The sequence below is a fragment of the Argiope bruennichi genome, chromosome 11, assembly GCF_947563725.1.
Source record: "Argiope bruennichi chromosome 11, qqArgBrue1.1, whole genome shotgun sequence".
NCBI lineage: Eukaryota > Metazoa > Arthropoda > Arachnida > Araneae > Araneidae > Argiope > Argiope bruennichi.
In genome coordinates this window covers 90330802-90352021 of record NC_079161.1, presented here as the reverse complement: position 1 = coordinate 90352021, position 21220 = coordinate 90330802, and the positions used below count along the sequence as shown (strand labels likewise).

Genomic DNA, 21220 nt, shown 5'->3' with positions numbered 1-21220 from the left:
AAATTAAGTAGTGTAAATTTGTCGGAAGAAACAACCCTCTGGTATGCCTCTAGGTTTTCTGATTATGATAAAATTATAAATGTGGTTGCATGTACTTTACGTTAAACTTAATAACTGTACGTTAAACTTAAACGTTAACTTAATAACTGTACGTTAAACTTAAATAACTGTAAGGAAAATTCTGTTTCTAACTCTTCAAAACTTTATCTGTCAGAAATCGAAAACGCAGAAACTGTATTGATACGTTTAATCTAAACCAATATTTTGCTGATAAAAGTTTGATATTGTTAATTGACATTTTTAAAGATGCTGCTGGTATTTTAAGAGTTAAGACACGTATAACTGAACGTAAGATGTATCAGACTTTTTGGGACCAATTCTTTTGCCAAGTGATTATATATTTACTAAGTGTTTGATTGAATCTGTTCACAGAAAGAATTGTCATGCTAGAACTCGGATCATGCTGTCTATTTTAAAAGAAAAATTTTGGATTTTAAAATCATGTAAAACTATTAGAAATATACTTAATGGTTGTTTGAAATGTAAACGTTATAAAGCAAAACCATTGGCTACTGAGTCTTGTCCGCTGCCTGAAGATCGAGTTTTCGACACAGGGGTCTTTGAAGTGACGGGAGTCGAGTTAGCTGGACCACTTTTCTTGAAGAACATTTCGAAGGTTTGGATTGGATTTTTCACTTGCGCTGTATGCCTATCACTAGCTGTTCATCTAGAACTTGTGGCTTCTTTAAGTACCGATTCCTTTCTAATGGCATTCCATCGATTTATAGTTAGAACGGGTAGACAAAGAACCGTCTACTCAGATAATGGCACTAATTTCATAGGTGCAAATAATGAACTATCTGAATTGGATTGGGAAAAAATCACTAGGAAGGCAAACATTCGTAGAATTTTGTGGAAATTCAATCCTTCCACAGCTTCCTGGTGGGGAGGCTTTTGGGAACGGTTGGTTCGAAATCTCAAAGAACTGTTAAGACGCTCTCTCGGAAAATCGATCGTGTTTTTTAAGGAACTCGAGACTGTGTTATGTGACTGCGAGTTTGTTATAAATTCGCGTCCCCTAACTTATATCTCTGAAAATTCCGATGATCTTATTCCTTTACTCCTTCCATGTTTTTAATTGAGAATCGAAATTTTAGAACTAATGATATAGACATAAGAGACCCAACGTTTAAGAAAAAGGATAAGATATAGAACTAAGTTGCTGAAAGATTTAAGACTTCGTTTCCGAAAAGAATATTCGAATTTATTAATTCAAAAAAAAAAAAAAATTAGAAAAAAAAACATTCACGAACCCAAGATTCGTGAAGTTGTATTAATAGGAGACGACAGTAAAAAACGATTGAATTGGCCTTTGGCGATAGTGGTAGATGTGTTACCAGGTGTGACGGAAAAATTCACACCGTTAAAGTAAAAAGACAGTTTGATGATTCTCTGAGACCTGTGCAGCGAATTTTTCCACTAGAATTAAACATTAATGAAAACGATTCTCTCACAAAGAGCGAGAATAAAAGTATTCAAAATGAAACTATATGTAAGGACGATTTTTCTTACACTTCCTCCACCCCTGAAGCTACCGAATGCGAATTTACACGTTCTAGCAGATGCATCAAAGCTCCCAATAAGCTTTATTTATTCAACCAAATTATGTATGTTTTTCAGTTGCAGTAATCACTCAAAAAGTGGGCAGGAAAGAAACATACGTAATAATAAAGCAATACCAGTAGAAATAGGCCAACCTTTTATAAACGTATCTGCTTTCAAAGAAGAATACATAATAATAATACAATACTCGTAAAAGCAGGTAAAAATATGCGATTAAAAGATGATGATGAAAATTATCATTTATGCTTTATTCATTACCTTCGCGATTTCGAGCTTCGAAACTTCCTAAACAAAACGTCATTTTCTCACATGATAAAAAGAAATTAATCGTGATGAAATTTCTTCACTTCCAAGGCTTTGCCTTTTTCTGATTTTAATATTTAAATCATTCTTCTCTTTCTTTTCTTTCTTTTTTTATTTAAATATTTTATCCGATAGTAATTCTAAAATCTTTTCATAATGTAGCTTTGAATAATAATGAATTAAAGGAACTGAAGTGAGCAAAGCTTTCAAAATTCAAATCAATCAGAAGCCTAAACGGCTTTCTCTTTACCTCTGTACTGCCGTGAGTAATTTTTTTTTCAAGATGAAACAGCTTTTTCCTGTATGTTGACAAATGATGCTTTTCATATCTTACATAGAAATGTATTCAATAAATTATGCGTTTAGAGAATATGTATGAAATGAGAAAAATAATTTCCAAACCTATTCTTTGCACAAAGGAACTATGTGATAGACCCTTTCCTCGGTTAATGGATTTAATAGTTCATTATGATACGCAGATATTACCATATATCTATGAACTGTGTTTGTATCAAAGCAGCTTCCAAGTAAAGTAGTTATAAGTGGTTCCAAGGAAAGTGGTACTTTGCGTTTCGATTTAAATTATTGGCTCTTATTGTACCGATTGCATTCTTCACCATTTTTTCAATAATTTCAAGAAGCATTCTTATATCGTACAAAAATGTATGATATAGAATGTGTTTGTTGTTTTGATGGACTCAGGAAAATTGTCTTGTTATTGTTGTAGTATATTTCCAAAAAACTAATATTTTTTTTTAAAAAAAAGAGGCTTAGAGGAGGGAAAAACTTTTCAAAATGCAGAAAAAGTTTTGGGAAAAATATTTGCCTATTACTTAATTGTGATAAAAGTATATTTAAATTATATAATTTTACACAAATGGATAATTTTATGCTTGTATTTAGGAATTAAATATAAAAAAAATTAACTACAGAGAGGTAATAAAAATTACTCTTTTATTCTTATCCAAGCTGATATGTTCTAAATATTTGTTTCCAAATCTATTTTTGATATAAATGTTGTGTGTTATGCTAGAGTTCATATAAAAATGAAGCTCTTGCAGTATCTTTTGTGATATATTCTAAATATCTGGTTGTTGATTGCAAATAAGACTTGGAGCTATAATTTTCATAAGAATGTCTCATTGGCATATTTTGTCCACATTAAAAATAAGATAGAAATATTTGAAGTATTAACAGATGCTCATTGGGGGGAAAAAAAATCATCTCTGGAAAAGAATATTAAAACAATGTTGACATTTACAGTTCTGTTCCTAGTGTTTATAAATTTTACTATTCTTCACATGATTATTGATAAATTATTATCAGCAACTTGAAGCTGTTCATTTTAAAATATTTTCTTATGATTTCATTCTAATTAGTGTTTGTGAGAAATTCATTTATGACTATATTTGGTACCTTCCTTTATTTAGTACTTTCATTCATTCTGCGAGTGTTTGCGAGAAATTCTTTTATCTATTTATCATACCTTCATTCCTTTATTCTGATTATTTGTATTTACTGACTAAGGCAGATGCTTTCTTAAAAAGGTATAGTAAGAAGTACTTAAATTCAACTTTCCACTTTGGTGATCAGCTTATTCACCTAGATTGACTTTTTAGACTGTTAAACCATCAATATGAAAAGCATTTAAAAAACTTCAAACAACTGAAAAAAATAAATTTAATTGAATCACTGTGGGTTGAAATGAAAGAATGCATATACTCTGAAATAAAGGAATTGATCATTATTTCAAAGATCACTGGCAAAGCCTAACTTCCCAGCAGTATAAATCACTAACATATAACTTCATATTATTTTTATTGTAGATTGTGTATTTTACTTAAAAATTAAAAAACAAACAAACATATGCAATTGAAATTAATATCATTAAAAAAAAGCTATTTTTTAAAAAATCCTAAAATAATGCACAAATCATTTTTGTGAAATATAGTTTTGTAGATATGGTCATCAATTTTTACAGGTAATTTCATTGCTTTTACTCATTGGATGATGAATAAGCCTATATTCATGCTGTACATTTTCTGCTTGACGCCTATTTCTATATTTCTTCTATGTCATCTCTGAGTGAATGAAATTTCTTTTTATGATTGCTTATTTCTGGATTTCCTTTGTGGCATCTTTCCTCTAAGTGAATGAAAATTTGATATGCATTGAGTTCTTTCTGGAGCAATTAAAAAAATATTCTCTAATTTCATGAATTGACGATGCATTGAATACTGTTTACATTTGACTATTGCCATTTAGTAATAAGTAATGATTGATTTCTGTGCCTCGTATATTAGCTTTATATATATATATAAAGGTTATTAATCAATTATATTTTTGCCGTTGATTAAATAAATACAAAGATGTTTGTTTGTATTTGCCCATTGAGTAGCAAGTTTAAAGATTGTTTGTCTGCATGCCACATTTTAAGAACATTTCTCCCTTGTGTTTATTATATTTATTATAGTCAATGATGATAATTGGACTATTTACTATTAAATGTAGACACTTTTGGATATCTTTCTCTAAAACGAATGCTTGATTTGTTGATCCTGAAAAAAATTTTGCTGTTCTCCGATGTGAAATATTTCCCATTAAATATGTATCAACTTATATCTTTTTTGAGTGCTTAAAACATAAAAGGTTAAAAGCCTTTATAAAAAAAAAAAAAGCCTTAAAAGATTGTAAAATTCCGTTTGATATCCTAAAAGATTCATTGTAAATTTTCCCCCTTGTTTCTGATGATGAAAAAATGTCACAGAATTTAATAACTGAAATTTTTAATGGATTTTTGAAGATTTACTTGATATTAATCATCCATGTGAAATTGTTATGAGGTTCCAACATAAAGAAATAACTTTTAGAGTGACTTGCCTAAAATATATATTTATATAATCTTTACTAATATAATTTTTAATCTTGGATTCTAGTTTTCTTCAGTTCTCAAGATTGAAAATGTTCCAGATTTTAATTTGGCATTTTCAGTATATATTTGAAGAACCAGTCTGTAAAAATTATTCCTATAAAAGTTTTGTCATTTAAAGTGTTGCATATTTTGTTGAAAATTAACCTGTTTCGAAACTTTGCTGGAACCTGTTGTACTGTTATATCGATCAAATTTTTAAAATAAGGCCTTTAAATTCATTACTTTTTGGAATTGATAAAATCTCAGCTTTTATAGACTATTGTGGAACCATTCTCAGTGTGAGATTATAATTGAAAGGTCTGAATTTTTTAATGAATTACTTAGTAAAGGTTAGAATCTTTTTATAAGTTAAAAAAGAAAGTGTTTTCAGAGGTATTTATATCTTGATTACTTGTGTACATGAACTGCCTTTGACTTATATATTGAAGGAACTAAAAACCACTTGCATAATAATTTAGCAAAAATAACTTTTCCACATATGCATTTATTATTTTAACAGGAGCTATCAATTTCAAAGAATTGTGAAAACACACTTTTAATCTTTGTTTCATAGCAAGTAATAAACAATACAAAATTAAGAGTTTTGCTACAAATGCGATTTTACATTAAAATTTTCTTGGGTTTTTTTTTTGCCATTTCAAGTTTTAGATTTCATCATTACGGCATATAATCAGAAAATAATCCTTCTTGTAAAGTAGTGGTGTGAGTTCAGGACTTGTATTAGCTTTCAGGATATCCATGATGCTGAAAATAGAACAACCAGATTAAATTTAGGAAGAATTACTCATAGCATTTGTTTTAATACTGTGCTAGATTTGCATACTAGCAAAAGACTGCACAAACATGAAGAATAGTTTTTTTTTCACTACTTTTAGAAATTTTTTAGAGGGAAGTTTTTTTTTTTTTTTTTTTTTTTTGTAGAACTTGTTTCATATTATGTAGTTTCATAAAGTGTTGTATTTATATACTTACCTTATTAAATACTAATTCATACTAATAAAAAGTTTCGCCTAACATTTTCCTATTATTTTTTTAATTTTATTTTCTGTTAATTCTGTTTGTTTTCCTTAGAATTTGACTGTATAAAACATAATTTTGTTCATGCAACATCAGATTCAATAACTAAAATTATATTCAAGCATGCGCTTGTATTATGCTGATATTATGCTAGTCAGATTATGCTTGTCAGCTGTATAAACTTTTAAATAGAATCAGCAAAGAAGCAGAATTTGCTGAATGAACAACAGATGTAACTGAAAAATTGAGAAAGAATAATTTGAACCTGATAGGCCAGAATATTGATAAAAACAAATAATCGTGGGATTTATTTATTATTATTTTTTTTTTTAAGTTTGTCTTTCAGATAGAAATTACGAATAATTTTCTAAAATTCTTCTGAAGGAAGTGCACTTTTGTAAATTATAACATTAATAAAGTTTGTAAAATTATTTAAAACTATTACTGAATTTACATCTATATTTAATCAAGTATTATGGCCAGTTTTAGTCAAATCTAACTATTTATTGATTTCAGTAATTTAGACTAATAAGAAATAAACTACAATTTAAATATACAGATGATATGAAAACCTTAGACCACTAAAAGTGAAAGTTCATAGAAGTTTGTAGTACAAGCAGTAGTTATTGTATAGTTCAGTTAATTTAAAAATTGTTACTAATTAATGAAACTAAAAGTTTTTTATCCATTTCTAACACTTCTGCTCAATCAAACCCTTTCATTTGGTTTTTAAATCTATCTAGTGCAGAAAAATTTCAAAAGCTTATCTTTAAATTCTTTTTTAGTTAATGCATTTGCTATGATTTAATATTTATGAAATTAAAATATAAAGTAGCAGAATTTATTTTTTTTATTTATTTTCTCTCATGACAAAAATGGTAGTATATATACATTTGCTTTGTTCTTTAGGTTTCAAGATATTTTGTCGAATTTCAGCATTCTATATTGTTTTTAACAGCTTCATGGATCTTTTATTTTCCATTCTAATTAAGCTTTATGGAATATTTCAGAGTTGCAAAGCTTCATTCAGTAAAAATTTAACTTCATGCAATATATTCTGATTTAGTACTCAATAAAAGTATAGTGGCTCACTTTTTTGTAGTCTGTTGCACTAGAGTAGAACATTTTAAAAAGATATTCAGATATTTGTCTTTTATATCATTAGCTACTTAGCATCAACATATTCATGATTTTTTTTTGTTGGCCCTTTTCCAAAGTATAGACCTTTTTTCTTTTTTAGACTTTTTCCAAACTTATTGTCAAGTGACTCCTTTCAAATAATGTAAAATCTCATTTCAAATATTTCCATTTTGTGTCATTACCTTTATTTTGAAATTTAAAATAATTGACAGCAAAGCATACATTTTGTTTGAATCATTATACAAATTAAACAACTCTTTATAATAACTTTGTTTATTCTTTTTTTGTTTGAATATTTTTACAGTTTTATATTTCAATTGAAATTGGAATTTCCCTCCACGTCAAATCTCTTTATTATGTTACAAATGTAAGTTCTATGAAAAAATTCAATTATATTATTTACTTTTTTATATCTTATATTTAATCTATGAAAATATTTCAAAATCCCAAATTTTTTAACTCAAACTCTTCACAGAGTTGCTGCTTCATGTTTATGTGATTTTCATCAATTCCAATAATAATATCATTCATATATGGAGAAATAAACATTTTGTTGTTATTAGTTATTTTACTGTATAAATCTTGCTGCTAACAGTAATTTGATTTGGGCCTGTATCTAAGATAAAGTGCTAATTCATTGAAACTGTCATTCCAGCATTTTCATGATTGTTTCAAACCATATATTGATTTGTTGAGTCTGCACACCCATTTATTGTTATTTGTAGAAAACTAATTTATTGAAACTGTAATTCAGTATTTTGAAGATTTCTTCAAACCATATATTGATTTGTTTAGCATGCACAACTATTTATTATTATTTGTAGAAAACTAATCTTGCTTTGTGCCTTTATTAACACTATCCTTTTTCAGTTTAAATATTCAATTGTAATTTGTTAAATTTGCATTCTTTGAGGTTTTCAGAAAAGTCCAAGCTTCATTTTTCTGCCATGATGACATTTTCTGCCATGATCTGCATTCAACTTATTTTAGACTTCTAGGACAATTATATATGTACCGCTTAGTATTCAGTGGCAAATGGGTATTTTTGCAGTCATTAAACCAGGATGGCTTTCCTTGTGTTACTTTGCTCAATTGAGGTTCCACTAATTTTATTACAGTTTAAAGAGTCTGAATTTTGTATTTCATCTTTTAATGTTCTCTTCGACGTATTGGTATAAGTTTGGTTGTGACATTTCTTTAGAGACAAATTAATCATAGAAAATGACATCTCTTGATATAACAATAAGTTATATACGAAACACAGCGGTACTTTACGTAGGATGCAAAGGAAATTTTACTGTAAACTCGGCATGTTAAAATATTTTGAGAGAAAGTACATAGTACCTAAGATTTAAATAAAATAATAGGAAACAAAAGTTTATCTTTCATTTTTTTTTTCACATTTATGTAACTAAATTTTGGTAACCAAATTTGACTACTCTTGTATTAATAGTAATCTTCGATTCCATAAGTTCAATGAGATACTTTTCATTATTTATTAATATGCTTTGCACAATGCATTTTGCGCACCATAAAACCCAAAACAACAATCTTTATTCTTTAAATTATCAGTTTTATCTTTGAACAGTCATTAATTAAAAAAAATGTCAAATTTTTCATCTTCTGTTTTGACACTGGCAACTTGTTTTGCTGTCAAAATTTACACTCGCTTTTATTATATCCAGTCTGTCTATGGTGATAAGATTTGAATTTAAATTTCACTTTAATAAGATTAGCAAATTAAGTAGAACAATGACTGCTTTGAAATGTATTTAATGTTTAGTGACATATAATGGCACATGGTATCCGTCATTTCTGAACGATTGGTTTCATCAGATTTCACTTAGTACACCTTTATTTTTTTCATTTACGTCAATTTCTTTCTTGGATATAGATGGCTAGCAATGCCTTTTCTTTCAAAAGTAAGAAACTACTCTAGATTTCTCTTGTTTGTCTAATGCATTCCAAGTGCAAATCTACTATACGTTATACATTAAGTGATGTACACTTCCTTTCTTTTTCCTCCACTGGATGTCTTTTGCTTCTGATTTGGTTTTTCTGTAGCATTCATTTAAAATCATGCTGATCTCATACAGCTTCCATTTGAAATTACCAGTTATCAAAATTCGTTTCATCAAATTACCTTGAGATAAATTTCGTTTTCAAAAATGATGAACTGGGATAGCATGATTAATAGGGCGTTGGATTCGTATCCCTTAGCTTGTGAGTTCGAACCCCGCTGGTCGAAGACTCCGTGTTCATGGTGGCTGGTGCACGTATAAATCTGTCTTAAAGTTCTTAAAAGTGAAAATAATGTTTATTTTACAGATAAGTCATTTACAAATTGTTATCAACTAATAAACCCGAAGATTTGTTTGACCATTTCTAACGAAATCTGTATGTAACTTGACAGGAAATGCTTTGTTTGTAACTTGATAGAAAATGAATTATTGAACATTGGAACAAAATTACTAATTTTTGATATTTTCTCCTACATTTTGCTCTTGCATTCTCAAATTTAGTTCGATAAACTGTTATCAGTTAATATCAGCTCTTATAAGGATTTGATGAAGATGTACGAGTATATGCAATATACATTTCAATAGATGGGTTGTTACTTTTTCGAAAAAAAAGTAGAAAACTTCTATTAAATGCGATTTTAAAAATAAATTACTATAAAATAAGCCAAATTTTTAATATAAACCCAGCCTCTCAATGTCGACTCAATAAACCCATGTTTATGTATTTTTTAAACCAAAACGAGCGTTTTCTTTAAGATTAATATACTAATCTAAATCTCACCTGTCCTCGTAATCCTGTAATAATTGGTCTGCCTTCAAAGAATTGACGGCCCTTAAATTCTGGAAGGTGGACATGGATTTGATGTATCCGGCCGCATCTGCCGCTGTTCCTATGTATGTTTGGCCAATGTTTTGTATTCTATACATTATGAAAGGAAGAGAAAAAAGAAAAGCAATCGGTTATCAATTCTTTTGGCATGATCTGACATCGCATAAAAATAAGGCTCAATAAGAAAGATGTATTCTTCAATGGTTAATCTCGGAACTCCAATTCTTTGAAATATATGTGCTTTACGATTCCTTCAAAGTAAGGGTTCTAAACCTTTTTATTGGATTACAATTCGCATGAGAATATTCTAGCCCAGAAACTGTCGATTTTGCTGCAAAATTTGTTTCTTTCATGACCTTGGAGACTTCTTTCCTATGACATTAAGAAAAATACACAGCTTGTTTTCACCTGTTTTTTATTGTTCAAGAAAAAGGGGATCTTCAGATTTCTAACTAATTGCATTCTATAAAATCTTTTATGGTTTATTTGGGAAATGAAGATTCGCATTTCTAGTTATTTTTTGTGAGTAATTTAAAATTATTCATTAACTCTGTGGAATCAAAATTTTTAAACTTATCATTCCAAAAATTAATAAAAATTATTTCATTGATTTGTATCTTGGAAAATAATGCACATATTAGAAGCTCTTAGGGTATTTATATTGTGAGGTATAAACTCGGTATTGAGATCACATTATTATCCAGTGGGTTGGTTGGTTTTTTGGCGCAAGAGCCATTTTTGGCCATGCTGTGCCAAGTATATGGTTTTACATCTGGCAAGATTAAAAGAAATTATCAAGTGGGAATACACTGAGCAGGTAATTGCGTTCCCATGTTTTGCTTAGTGCCGGACCTTGCTGCTCAGGCTTGAATAGAAATTGAACCAATAAAATTTTTTATTAGTTCATTTCCGATTGAGGTGACGCTGCTAAATGAATTAAATTTTACCTCATACGACTTGCAGTGCTTTGCTGCAAAAGTTTATAGGAGGAATAGAATGCTGTAATTGGTACTTTACCTTACGACATTGTCGAATGGGAATTCGATATTGTTGTATTGTTCGAATACTTGCTGCACTTTGGACGATCTGTATGGTTTGAGGTCGTCATACAGAAACTGAAAAATAAATTCATAATATTAACTTCTGAAGACACTTTTAAATAAGGCAGTCTGTGAGATTCAACTAATCAAGGCAAGGTTTTTTTTTTCAACATTTTTTTTGGAAACAACAATATATTCAGTCTTTTTCATTGCTATTTTTTGTATTTCATTTTACTCTCATTAGTACTGTCAATACATTTAACTTGTTCTGAAAGCAGAACTAGTCTTTTTTTGGAAAAGTATTTAATACCATTACCAACCAAATGGGAAAAAATTATCTTACTTAATGACGATATCGTGAAGTAAAGATAATTTTTTCGACATTGGATAATCTTGGAACTATGCTTGGAAATATGGCATATTTAAAGATAATTTTAAATTGCTTGGAAACCTTCTTAGCTTCATTGAAAAATTCGTCAAGTTTCGTACAAAGAGTGTTTCTGAAATGTTTAATTATTTAATTTAGTGGAAGGCGTATCTGAAGAAAAGTTTTGATACTTATTAATTTAAATGTGTATGACATTTTAAATTGCTAATTTTTTGCTTGGGGATATTTTAACATTGTAACTCGTACATTTCTTCTACGGGGGTCCATACGAATATTATGGAAAGACAGTTTTATATGGCGTTACCAGGATTGCATCATGGTATACAAACAGCTTTAAAATCTCTACTCAAAATCAATAGATGTCTATGTTTGCTTGAAACATATTCCGAATTTAAATTTGAAAATTGAATTCAGTGATTAAATATTTACTCCACTATCGAAGCTTTGATGAATAATATAATAACTTAATATAAGCCCGTCGTTTCCAGTTAAAAGTTCTGCCTTTCTCATGTAATGTCGTTCTGGAAGGAAATGCATCTCAAAATGCCGAACATCATTAAAAGTCTTTTTTGCTGCAAAGACTTGAAAAATCGATCGACTTTATAGGTTAAAAACTTTTAAGGCTATCCTACTTTTGACGTCAAACTACCCTCTGAAATTATGCATCGCTTGGTCCTTTTTTGTCTGTGATCTTCCAAGGCATGTATAGTTAAGTTTTATGATGCCTTTTTGAGTGTGCATTTGATTTAAAACAAATACTATGTTATTATAATATGATTTTAAAATTACTTCTTCAAATTTCAGATTTATTTCATTTTTTATTCAATTCCAGGAAGCAGGATAATCTTTCTATAAACATTTAATAAAGTAATATAAGAAACAATGCAACAAAACGATAGTTTTCTTTCTTGTAATTCGCTAAAATTATACTATTTAAATCCTCTTAGAAGCCATACTAAATTCGAAACAGCTGATATTTCTCGGAAATCAACATCAAACAAAGACAGTCTTATCAGGATTTCATTTCCATTTATTCAAATAGATCCGTATTGCAACATTTCATTCACTTCAAATCTTTTCACCTCTTTTGAATGTTATAACTTCATATAAAATATGGTTTTGTTTTCCTTCATTCGTTTGCGAATTATTACTATTGATCTTTCGAATTTTTTTTGCATTTTTGGATCATTTACTTTGTTCTCTATATACTTAAATGCTCTATAACATTTTAAATAATACATTGAATCTAATACACACCAATAATTAAATCATATTTGCAAAAAGTAAATATATGACCTTCACATAATCCAAACGAATCCTAGAAGCCGTATCATTTATCAAATCTAAAAATCCTTATTTGTGACTTAGAACTTACCTTATTGGTCAGAAATTCCAACTGATTATCCATGGTATCATCTCCTATGATGGGATATATAACAGGAGAGGAATATATAGCTAAGACACCTCCAGGTGCTAACACTCTGCCTGCCTCTTTGAAAAAGGCTTTTGTGTCCAACCAGTGAAAACAAGTGGCAGCTGTTAGCAAATGGACGGACTTATCACTGACTGGCAAACATTCAGCTGGAGCAACCCTGGAAAGTATACATTAAAAAAATTATGCATTGTATTACAAATATAAATGGTCTATAGACATAACTGTAAAGTTCTCAAATGCTCTGTGTGCTCCCTCGATTACATGACGGTAGTTTAACTTATTTAGCTATTGACCTTCCTCTCGGTAGTTAAACTCTTTCCACATATTTTGTAGCATCATCTTGCCGATGGTCATCATTGATCTGTCCCCTGAATTCTAATGTTTTTGGTATGGGGTACATAAACAAGTTAGTGAATGTATTTACAGAGGAAGAATTCACAAGGCAAATCAAATGGTTTGAAGGGTCCAAGGAAACAAAGTGAGATCACCCTCACAAACATGACCAATCCATCGATGTGGAAGTTCCTCGTGCTGGTATCGATGAATTTGAATGTTTGAACTGATGTGGTATCCCTGGAATCAATAGCCAGTTGTGATGATTCCGATTATATATTTCTTGAGTTTGAAATAACTTATGTTCCAATAAATACACTGAGCGTCTACTTTATTATAACCACCTAACAGTTTTATGAAAATGAGCATATTGCGTAACAGTGTTGCTTCTAGAGGGCGAGATAGTCACAAAAAGAAAATGCAGGACAAGTGAACTATCAGTTACTTTGTGTTGCTTGCGAAGATAGGGCAAAAAAACATGATTTAAATGAGTTGGAACCCCGGATGATTTTAGGTGCTCGGAGTGTCGGAACGAGTATCAGCAAAACAGCTGCACTTGTAAAATATTCGAGAGCAGTAGTTAGTAATGGACTACCAAGCAGAAAACCTGGTCTCAACGTCAGGCTTATGGTTATCATAGGCTACTGAATGCTTGAGCTGAAAAGATACTTTTTAAAGTTGTTCATATTAACAGAAGAGCAACTATAGGTCAAATAATAGGGAATCTTAATTAAGAAGCAACTGGGACGGTCTATGAATGAATAGATAGCCGCACGTTACACCTTATGTTTTGAATGGTTGGATTGAATGAATGAAATGATTCGAAGAGCATGACGGAGCATTTACCTTGCTTCGTTGGCCGCAGAATCATCAGAGGAAATATAAGGGAAAGATATGAACCCCTTTTCTTATATAACATATCATTTAACTAAAAAATATTTTTTAAATAATGTTTGGAAATAATAGCCTTTGATATAATTCAGCCGATTTGTATTTTGAGTTGTAAGTAATAAATTTATTGTAAAATTATTACACGAAATTCTTAATACCATTCATTGATTTATACCTTCATATTTATTCTAATTATACCCTGTAGTATTTATAAATGCACACCTTCCAAATTTAATTAATTCAGTGTTATTGAAAAATAAATAAGTTATTCTCCAAACTATTCCATTGGAAACTTCCATGAAAAATTATCCTACCTATAATCTATATTGCCAATTTTTCTTGTCAATATAGCCTCTCGTATCTGTGACTTACTGACATCGCAGCCAATCACAGACCGGAAATAGGGTGCCAAGACTACGGTACTTTGTCCAGTGCCACAACCTACATCTACAGCCGTGCCGAAAGGCATAGGAACCTGAAAAAAAAAATGTATTCACAATGACATCAAAATTCGTATTATTTCCTCTTGTATGATCATGATGAAATAACAGTCAAGACAATCGTTTAATTTTTTTCATGAGAGACAATGTAATTGGATTTCATAAATTTCTGGCAAAAATGTTCCATATTTTTTATACAAGGACTAAGCGCATTCTAACAGCAGTTGTCATTATTTTGTTGCGCTGTTATACATTGGTACAGGATAAAAATAATTTTTCGAAGTCTTAATATAAATGCAGAAATGTTGAATGTAAGAATTAAATGAAGGGATTCTATTTTTGTTATAATAAAAACTTGTAAATTTAAAAAAATAAAAATTGTCATTGACAATATTGCATTTCTTAATTCTTTATTAGTTGTTTTGAGATATTCATTCCATTGTTGTTGTCGTGTCTATGGAAATTCAAAAAGTGAGGGAGGAAAGTTTCCGGTTAGTTCTTGCAGTAAATATATGTTCTTGTCCCATCCGGAAGGATCTTCATTCCCTTATAATGATTTGTTCTTAATCTAGCCAGTGTAGTTATTACATTTCTAGGGAAATCAGAGTCGGTGATTAAAGACTTCCTAGTGGGCTGATTTATAAGTCTACATCTGGCCACAGTGTTCGCATCTGCAAGTGTGATGATTCGAGTGGCGCAGCATAGCCAGATTTGGCTTTTGTGCCAAAAACCCTAAATAACCAAACCAAACCTGCAAGTGTGATGGTGGAACTAGGTTGGACAAGATTTCGTGCCTCTGGCCAAAGCATTCGCAATCTGATTACCCTCGATGTTTACATGTGCTGATATCCACTGCTGCACACAAGATTTCATTCCGTTAAGAAATTATTATACCACTTTTTTAATTTAGGAAATTTTTAAATAAATGTTTTAATTATTATTTAAACATTTAAAAGAATATATTGCAACATGATTTATTGCAATTGAATTTCAATAATTTTAAATAATGCAATAAATGATTGTTAAACAAATTGTGAGAAATGAATGAAAAATACACTTGTAATAAACTATAATACTGTCTAAAATATTTATAAAAATTTATACGGTATTGATTCTCTAATTGTTTCTATAACCTCAAGTTCTGTTTTCCATTGAAATGGCTAAGTTGTGAAGTTCAAATTTGAAAATATTGTACCATTGTTTTACAATGGTTTTTTTCCAGTTCATTGCCAAATGAAAACTTTAGTATAAAATTAGCGAGCTAATATACCTCAAAATTTTTCTATGGTGTTCAAGTCTGTACTTCGATTTTTCCTTGGCAAAACATTAGCTTTTTCTTTTTTAAATCATCCATGAATGGATTTGGATGTATGACAAGAAGCATTGTCCTGCTGGAATTTCATTATTTGTTAGTTCATTATTTGTTTGTTTCAATTTAGTATTTTCTATCATTAGTTTCATGTTTTGGTTAGTAGTTCAGATGCAAACAGAGTGTGTGTCACTTTGAACAGCTAAGACACAATATTGAGGTCCCAATTCAATAAATTTAGGGAAATCCATTTTTATATTGCTAAATTTAAAATGAGCAGAATACGCTTCCTGTAGTAGCATGTCAGTACTGCATTTCATGTCTCCAGTCCTACAACCTGTTCAAAAATCAATCTAAAATCTTGCACTCTCATTAGTTTCAGATGATTTTAGTGAATTTTTTTTAATGTTAATTTTGACGGATTCTTGAGAATGGGATTTTTTTTTCATTTATAATGTCTCGCAGTCTATTTATGTTTTTATGTATTCTATTATTTCTTTATAAACTATTTCAGCCCTAGTTTCATAAAATTTTCAATTATAAATTTATTGGAAACTTTAAATGTTAATTTAATTTTTAGTTTTTCTAAATTACTGACCTCCAGTGCTTTTAAAGATAAATTATATCCATATTTAACATTGCTTTTTTTTGCGCAATTTCGTCCATCAATTTTAATATTAATCGAAGCTTCCTCAAAATGTCAGATTTACAATAAGGTCTCTCAATTATTTTATCAATAGAGTCAATGATATTATCGATAGTTTCAGGTTATGATTTTTTGGACTATGATTGTGAATGAGAAAAAAACTGAGACATTCCTTTTGATTGATTGAATTGTTATTTGTTATTACAGTATTGCCCGAAACTAAATAATTGCCAATATCTTCCATCTTAGTCAGTCAACGTCTTAAACATTCATATAACTTCGGCTACGAATTGAATCAGCATATTAAATTCATTTGTTTCAAGTTTATTATTTGCTTCTCGATAACTCTTGCTAATTGCGCCAATAGAAATACCGGCAATGTGGCGCATTTCAAAAGACTTGTAAGGGGGTTAATTCCCTGTTTTCTGCTTCTCTGTTACAATATTTAATAACATTAAATAGCATGGTCAACATCATGGCTCCTGCACTAGAAAACCCCAAACAAACAAACAAACAATAACATTAAATAAAATATTTTTAGTGCCACTCCTAAAAGCTTTATTTCCATGTTAACTAGCCATAAGAATAATAAATATACAAATTTCGAGTTAAAATTGCATGGTTCAGAAGGAGACCAGAGGAAAAGAAAACAACTGAAAGAAAATGCTTCTAATGGTGCAGATATGAATCTGAAAGCCTAAATAATAATTTCCGAAATGCATTTATCCTAATTGCGTATCACCTCCTGACGGAGTAATCGACCAAAAGTGCTGATCTTAAGTTCCTGAACGAACAGCAATGTATGGTTATAAAAATATGTGCATTTTTAACTTTGAATCAAGCTGTTCAGATGATCTTCAACTGTACGCGATGCACTTAAGAACTACTTATCAATTTCTTGCAAAAAATAAGGTACAATTGATGCAAGTCTGATCATTTTATTTTATAAGGTTTTGTGATAACCCTTAACTTATTTTGGAGAATGCAAGAATATGTACTACACTATTTTACCATGAATGTTTTTGTACTATTTTGAGAGCGATACTTTTTATTCGATCAATTTCCTATCTAATTAAACATGATAAAATAAAATTTGAAAAAGTCATTCTTGCTATATTTTAGAGACTTAAAATATACCAGCATTGAACTGAAAAGATAGTTTGTTCATTGAAACAGTTTGTTGATTTTTTTTAAAAATTGGCGTTAAATTATTTTTACTTAAAAATATCTAAAACTTGACTAAAAAAAATCCAAAGAATTGAATTTGTTAGAATTAGAAAGAATTGAATTTTCGGAATTACCATTCTTATGAAATGGATCAAACGCATTTAAATAACAAACGAGTTTTTAAAATAATGTGCGTGAACAAGTACAAGTTAGACAAAAATAATGTCATCTAGGAGATATTTCACTGACCTCTTCGCTGAGATAGCTGACAATGATGTCCAGTAGTTCTTGAGGTGGTTCAGGCCTGAATTTGCTGTAAGCTTTGGCCTGATCCAACCTTTCGTACTGCTGACTGGAGATCATGGCTGTCTGGATGCTGTACCTAGTCTGATAATTTTTGTGTGGCAGGTTCTTTTTATAATAATTGGCTATACAGCTAGCTATATTGAACACACAACTCTGTATTCAAAATAACTGTATAGTCACTGTTTATAAAATTAACAGCTCACAAAGACTTCTGTGGCAGTTTGCTTATGGAACATTTGTCATCATTAAAAAAACAACTTCTATGAATACTTCTATTGCCAAAGGCTTCCTTTTCTTAATGACTACGTAAGGATCGTGGATAATAATAAGACGAGAGAGTAGTCTGCCAGAAATAATGGAAGGGATGTATCAAAATAGATGTGCCATAAACCTGGCGAAAATAACAGCGTGTAACTTTCAGTGCAACATAAACCTTGAATACTTTCTTAAAATAATTGTGGAGAATTGAATAGAAAATCAGCTACGTCAACAGATTTAAAGATTCTGAAGTATTTTCTCGTTGATCTTTTTTTAAATTTGACGTGTAGAATGTCACGATATAGAGTTGATATTAATGGCTTCTACTCAAATATTTTGAATTGGCATTAATAATATTATTCTAAAATTACCAAAATTGTTTTTATCAGCGATGAAATAGTAATTGCTAATTTTGATTTTTAAACCTTCTAAACTAGAAAAGAATGTTTAGTAGTTACGAAACAATTGGAAATAATTATTGCTTAATGTGCTATTTTCTCATTGATTTCTGTTTTTTTTATTGGAAAACATTTTTATTAGTTGGACAAATAATTATTTTTAATATAGTTGTGCTTGGCAACCAGCAAGTGTTTTAAAGGTAATAGTTAAATTTTTTTTTCTTTTTAAATTCAGAACGAATAATACTTTTGTTGAAAATTCTTTTTAATAATTTTTATTTTAATTTCTTATTACAATTAGTGTAAGTGGATATGTCTTTAGGAAAGCTATTAGCTCCTGAATATATATTCATTCCAAAATATTAAGAGCAATGCCCTTCATGTGCAAAATGTCATTAATTTTGACAATCCGAAAGGTTTTGAGAGAATACCCTGATTTTAATCATCGCTTAAGATTTTTTAATTTATTATCCTGCGAGTTGCGAGACTTATAGGTGAAAGTCCTCACCCTAACATTTAAAATTTTTTTACATACTATTGTTTTTTTACATTCTATTGAGTTTTGCTTTCTCAATTTCTTAAAATTTTCAATTTTATGGTGTTTGACGTTTGTTTTAGAAAATCTGAAGAGTATACATTTGTTATGGTCCCAATTTTTATACATACGTTGATTTTCGAAATTTGACTTTTTATACATATTCTGTTATTACTACTTTTTCGTATGCATTGGATTTTTCCGACCTTAACAACCTAACTTGAAACCGACCTTAAACTTAAACAACCTAAGCTAACCGAACCATTCCAAAATATCATACCTATTTGTAAATTATCTTATGGGGCCAATTCACCAAATTTTACCCACCTAACGGTTTATTTAAGTTATAGTAATCGTTTTCATTTGTACATGTAAGGCACGATACAATTAAAAGCGAATATTCTTGAAAATCTGAAGGCCAAGTTTTTTCATGTTTCAACAAAGTTTTACCTCTGAAGAAACTCGACTTTTGTGCTGACAAATATGGAACTTTCGTGTTCTGTTATTAAAGGAGAGCTTGTATTTTAAAATTTAACTAAGCAACTGGCTTATATGAAAAATCTCGAATTCATCATTAAATTGTTAGCTGTGACTATACTAAACTTCGGAAAAGAAGAGCTCTTTTGAGTTTTGATTAAAATAGAAAAGCACAAAACTACAAAATGACCATAAAAATGAAAAAAAAAAAAAAAAAAAATATTAGGAGTTTAATTTTAGAATAAATTTTTTTCGTATTTCGAATTTTTTTTTCTCTTAGGGAAAAAAGTTATGAAGAAATGATGGAAAATATTTCGTGAAATGAATGTATGAGGGCACTTATTGTATATCAAGTATCATGTTTATTGTGAATTACACTTTAGAGACTCTCAATGATCTTTTAATTTTTAATCGTTGGCAAACGCCCAAGTATCATTCATCGTCCATAATTTTTTTTTAGGTGGGTTGAAACAACATCGAGATGTTTTTAAATTTTTAAAAGTAGTCTTTTGTTGTTTTTGGATTTAGCACTTTGTAACTTAGCCATCTAGTTTGTGTTAGAAATTTCTGAACATAATATCATTACTATCTTATTTTACTTTTGCTTTAGAATCATTATCACTCTGATTTGATATTTTGGCTTTCATATATTAATAGTTGGATAATTAATGGATTGTTTATAAATTCAATTCTCTGTATTCGTTAAGGTTTATACTAAAATCGGTTTTCAAATTCAATATTTCCAAAAAACTGGCTTTAACCAGTTTTCGAATTTTTGTCAAAAAAAAAATAGAATAGGGAAAATATTTTTTTTAATTTATATAAAATAACAAAAAAAAAAAAAAAACTGAAATAAATATCAAAGTCAAAATTAAAAAAAAACAGTTAAGGATTACATATACATATTACTTACACAAAGTAAGAAAAACTGAAACAAAAATTTCAAATGATATTTCTATTCTACTCTATTTATATTCTATTATATTCACTAATTTTATTTTCTCCAAGACCTAAAAATTTAGGATATTCAGCTTCATCCCACATATAAGATGAAATAATAATAAAAAAACAATCTTTTACTGCCAGAAATCTTCCAATTATGTCCTCCATATAAATTCCATCTTGTTTTGCAGTCAAGAATTAAATTTAATTCCTTTCCTTTTTTTTCCTAAATAAAATTTTGAAGAATGGTGTTTTTTATTGGAGATTTTCTAAAGAATGTAAAACTTTTTCTAATTTGTGAAACTGGTTGTTTATAACTGTCAGGCAAAATAGGAATAGAATGTTCTCGGTTACAGACATAATAAAGAGAACTTTCATAATCATTATATTCGTCTTCATCTTCCGATTCCTCACTTGAAATATTTCCCCTCAGCGGCTCATCTACTATAGGTGAGTACGGGTGTCCCAATCCCGAGGTACCCAGGGATCTTTACTCCCTTCATGCTTACTCTCCTCTACGCCTTCTGCTGTTTGCTTGATCTTTCCATCCCTCGACGGCAAGCTAGGGAGCTCTCCATGAGAAACTATCGTCGCTCTGTTTGCTTCTTGCTTCTCATGGACAGCCTAAACCCCCACGTGTTGGCTGTGCGTGGCGACCCATTAGAAAGACGGTTGGTGCACTGTAGTCCCCTGTGCATCAATCGGCTGGTAGCTAGTAACTTAAGTGGCTAGTCTGCTTGGGATCAAGCGAGAGGGTCATTCTCTGGGACTTGGCGTTAAGGGTGGTCAA

The 21220-nt window shown here is 29.8% G+C and overlaps 2 protein-coding genes across 2 annotated transcripts in view; one reads left to right on the top strand and one right to left on the bottom strand.

Moving 5' to 3' along the window:
• The first annotated feature begins 2160 nt into the window (after positions 1-2160).
• Positions 2161-21220, top strand: part of LOC129956478 (uncharacterized) — a 70193-nt gene continuing 51133 nt past the window's right edge. The window contains exon 1 of the mRNA XM_056068379.1: positions 2161-2227. Within this exon, the coding sequence (XP_055924354.1) occupies positions 2210-2227 (18 nt within the window). The 5' untranslated portion in view covers positions 2161-2209. The remainder of the gene's footprint in view (positions 2228-21220) is intronic.
• Positions 5337-17908, bottom strand: LOC129956477 (putative methyltransferase DDB_G0268948). The gene is made up of 6 exons (XM_056068378.1): positions 17764-17908; positions 14267-14427; positions 12669-12885; positions 10883-10980; positions 9818-9955; positions 5337-5602 (listed from the first exon to the last, which is right to left on the bottom strand). Exons 1-6 carry the CDS (start codon positions 17875-17877, stop codon positions 5503-5505), a joined length of 828 nt encoding a protein of 275 aa, XP_055924353.1. The 5' UTR covers positions 17878-17908; the 3' UTR covers positions 5337-5502.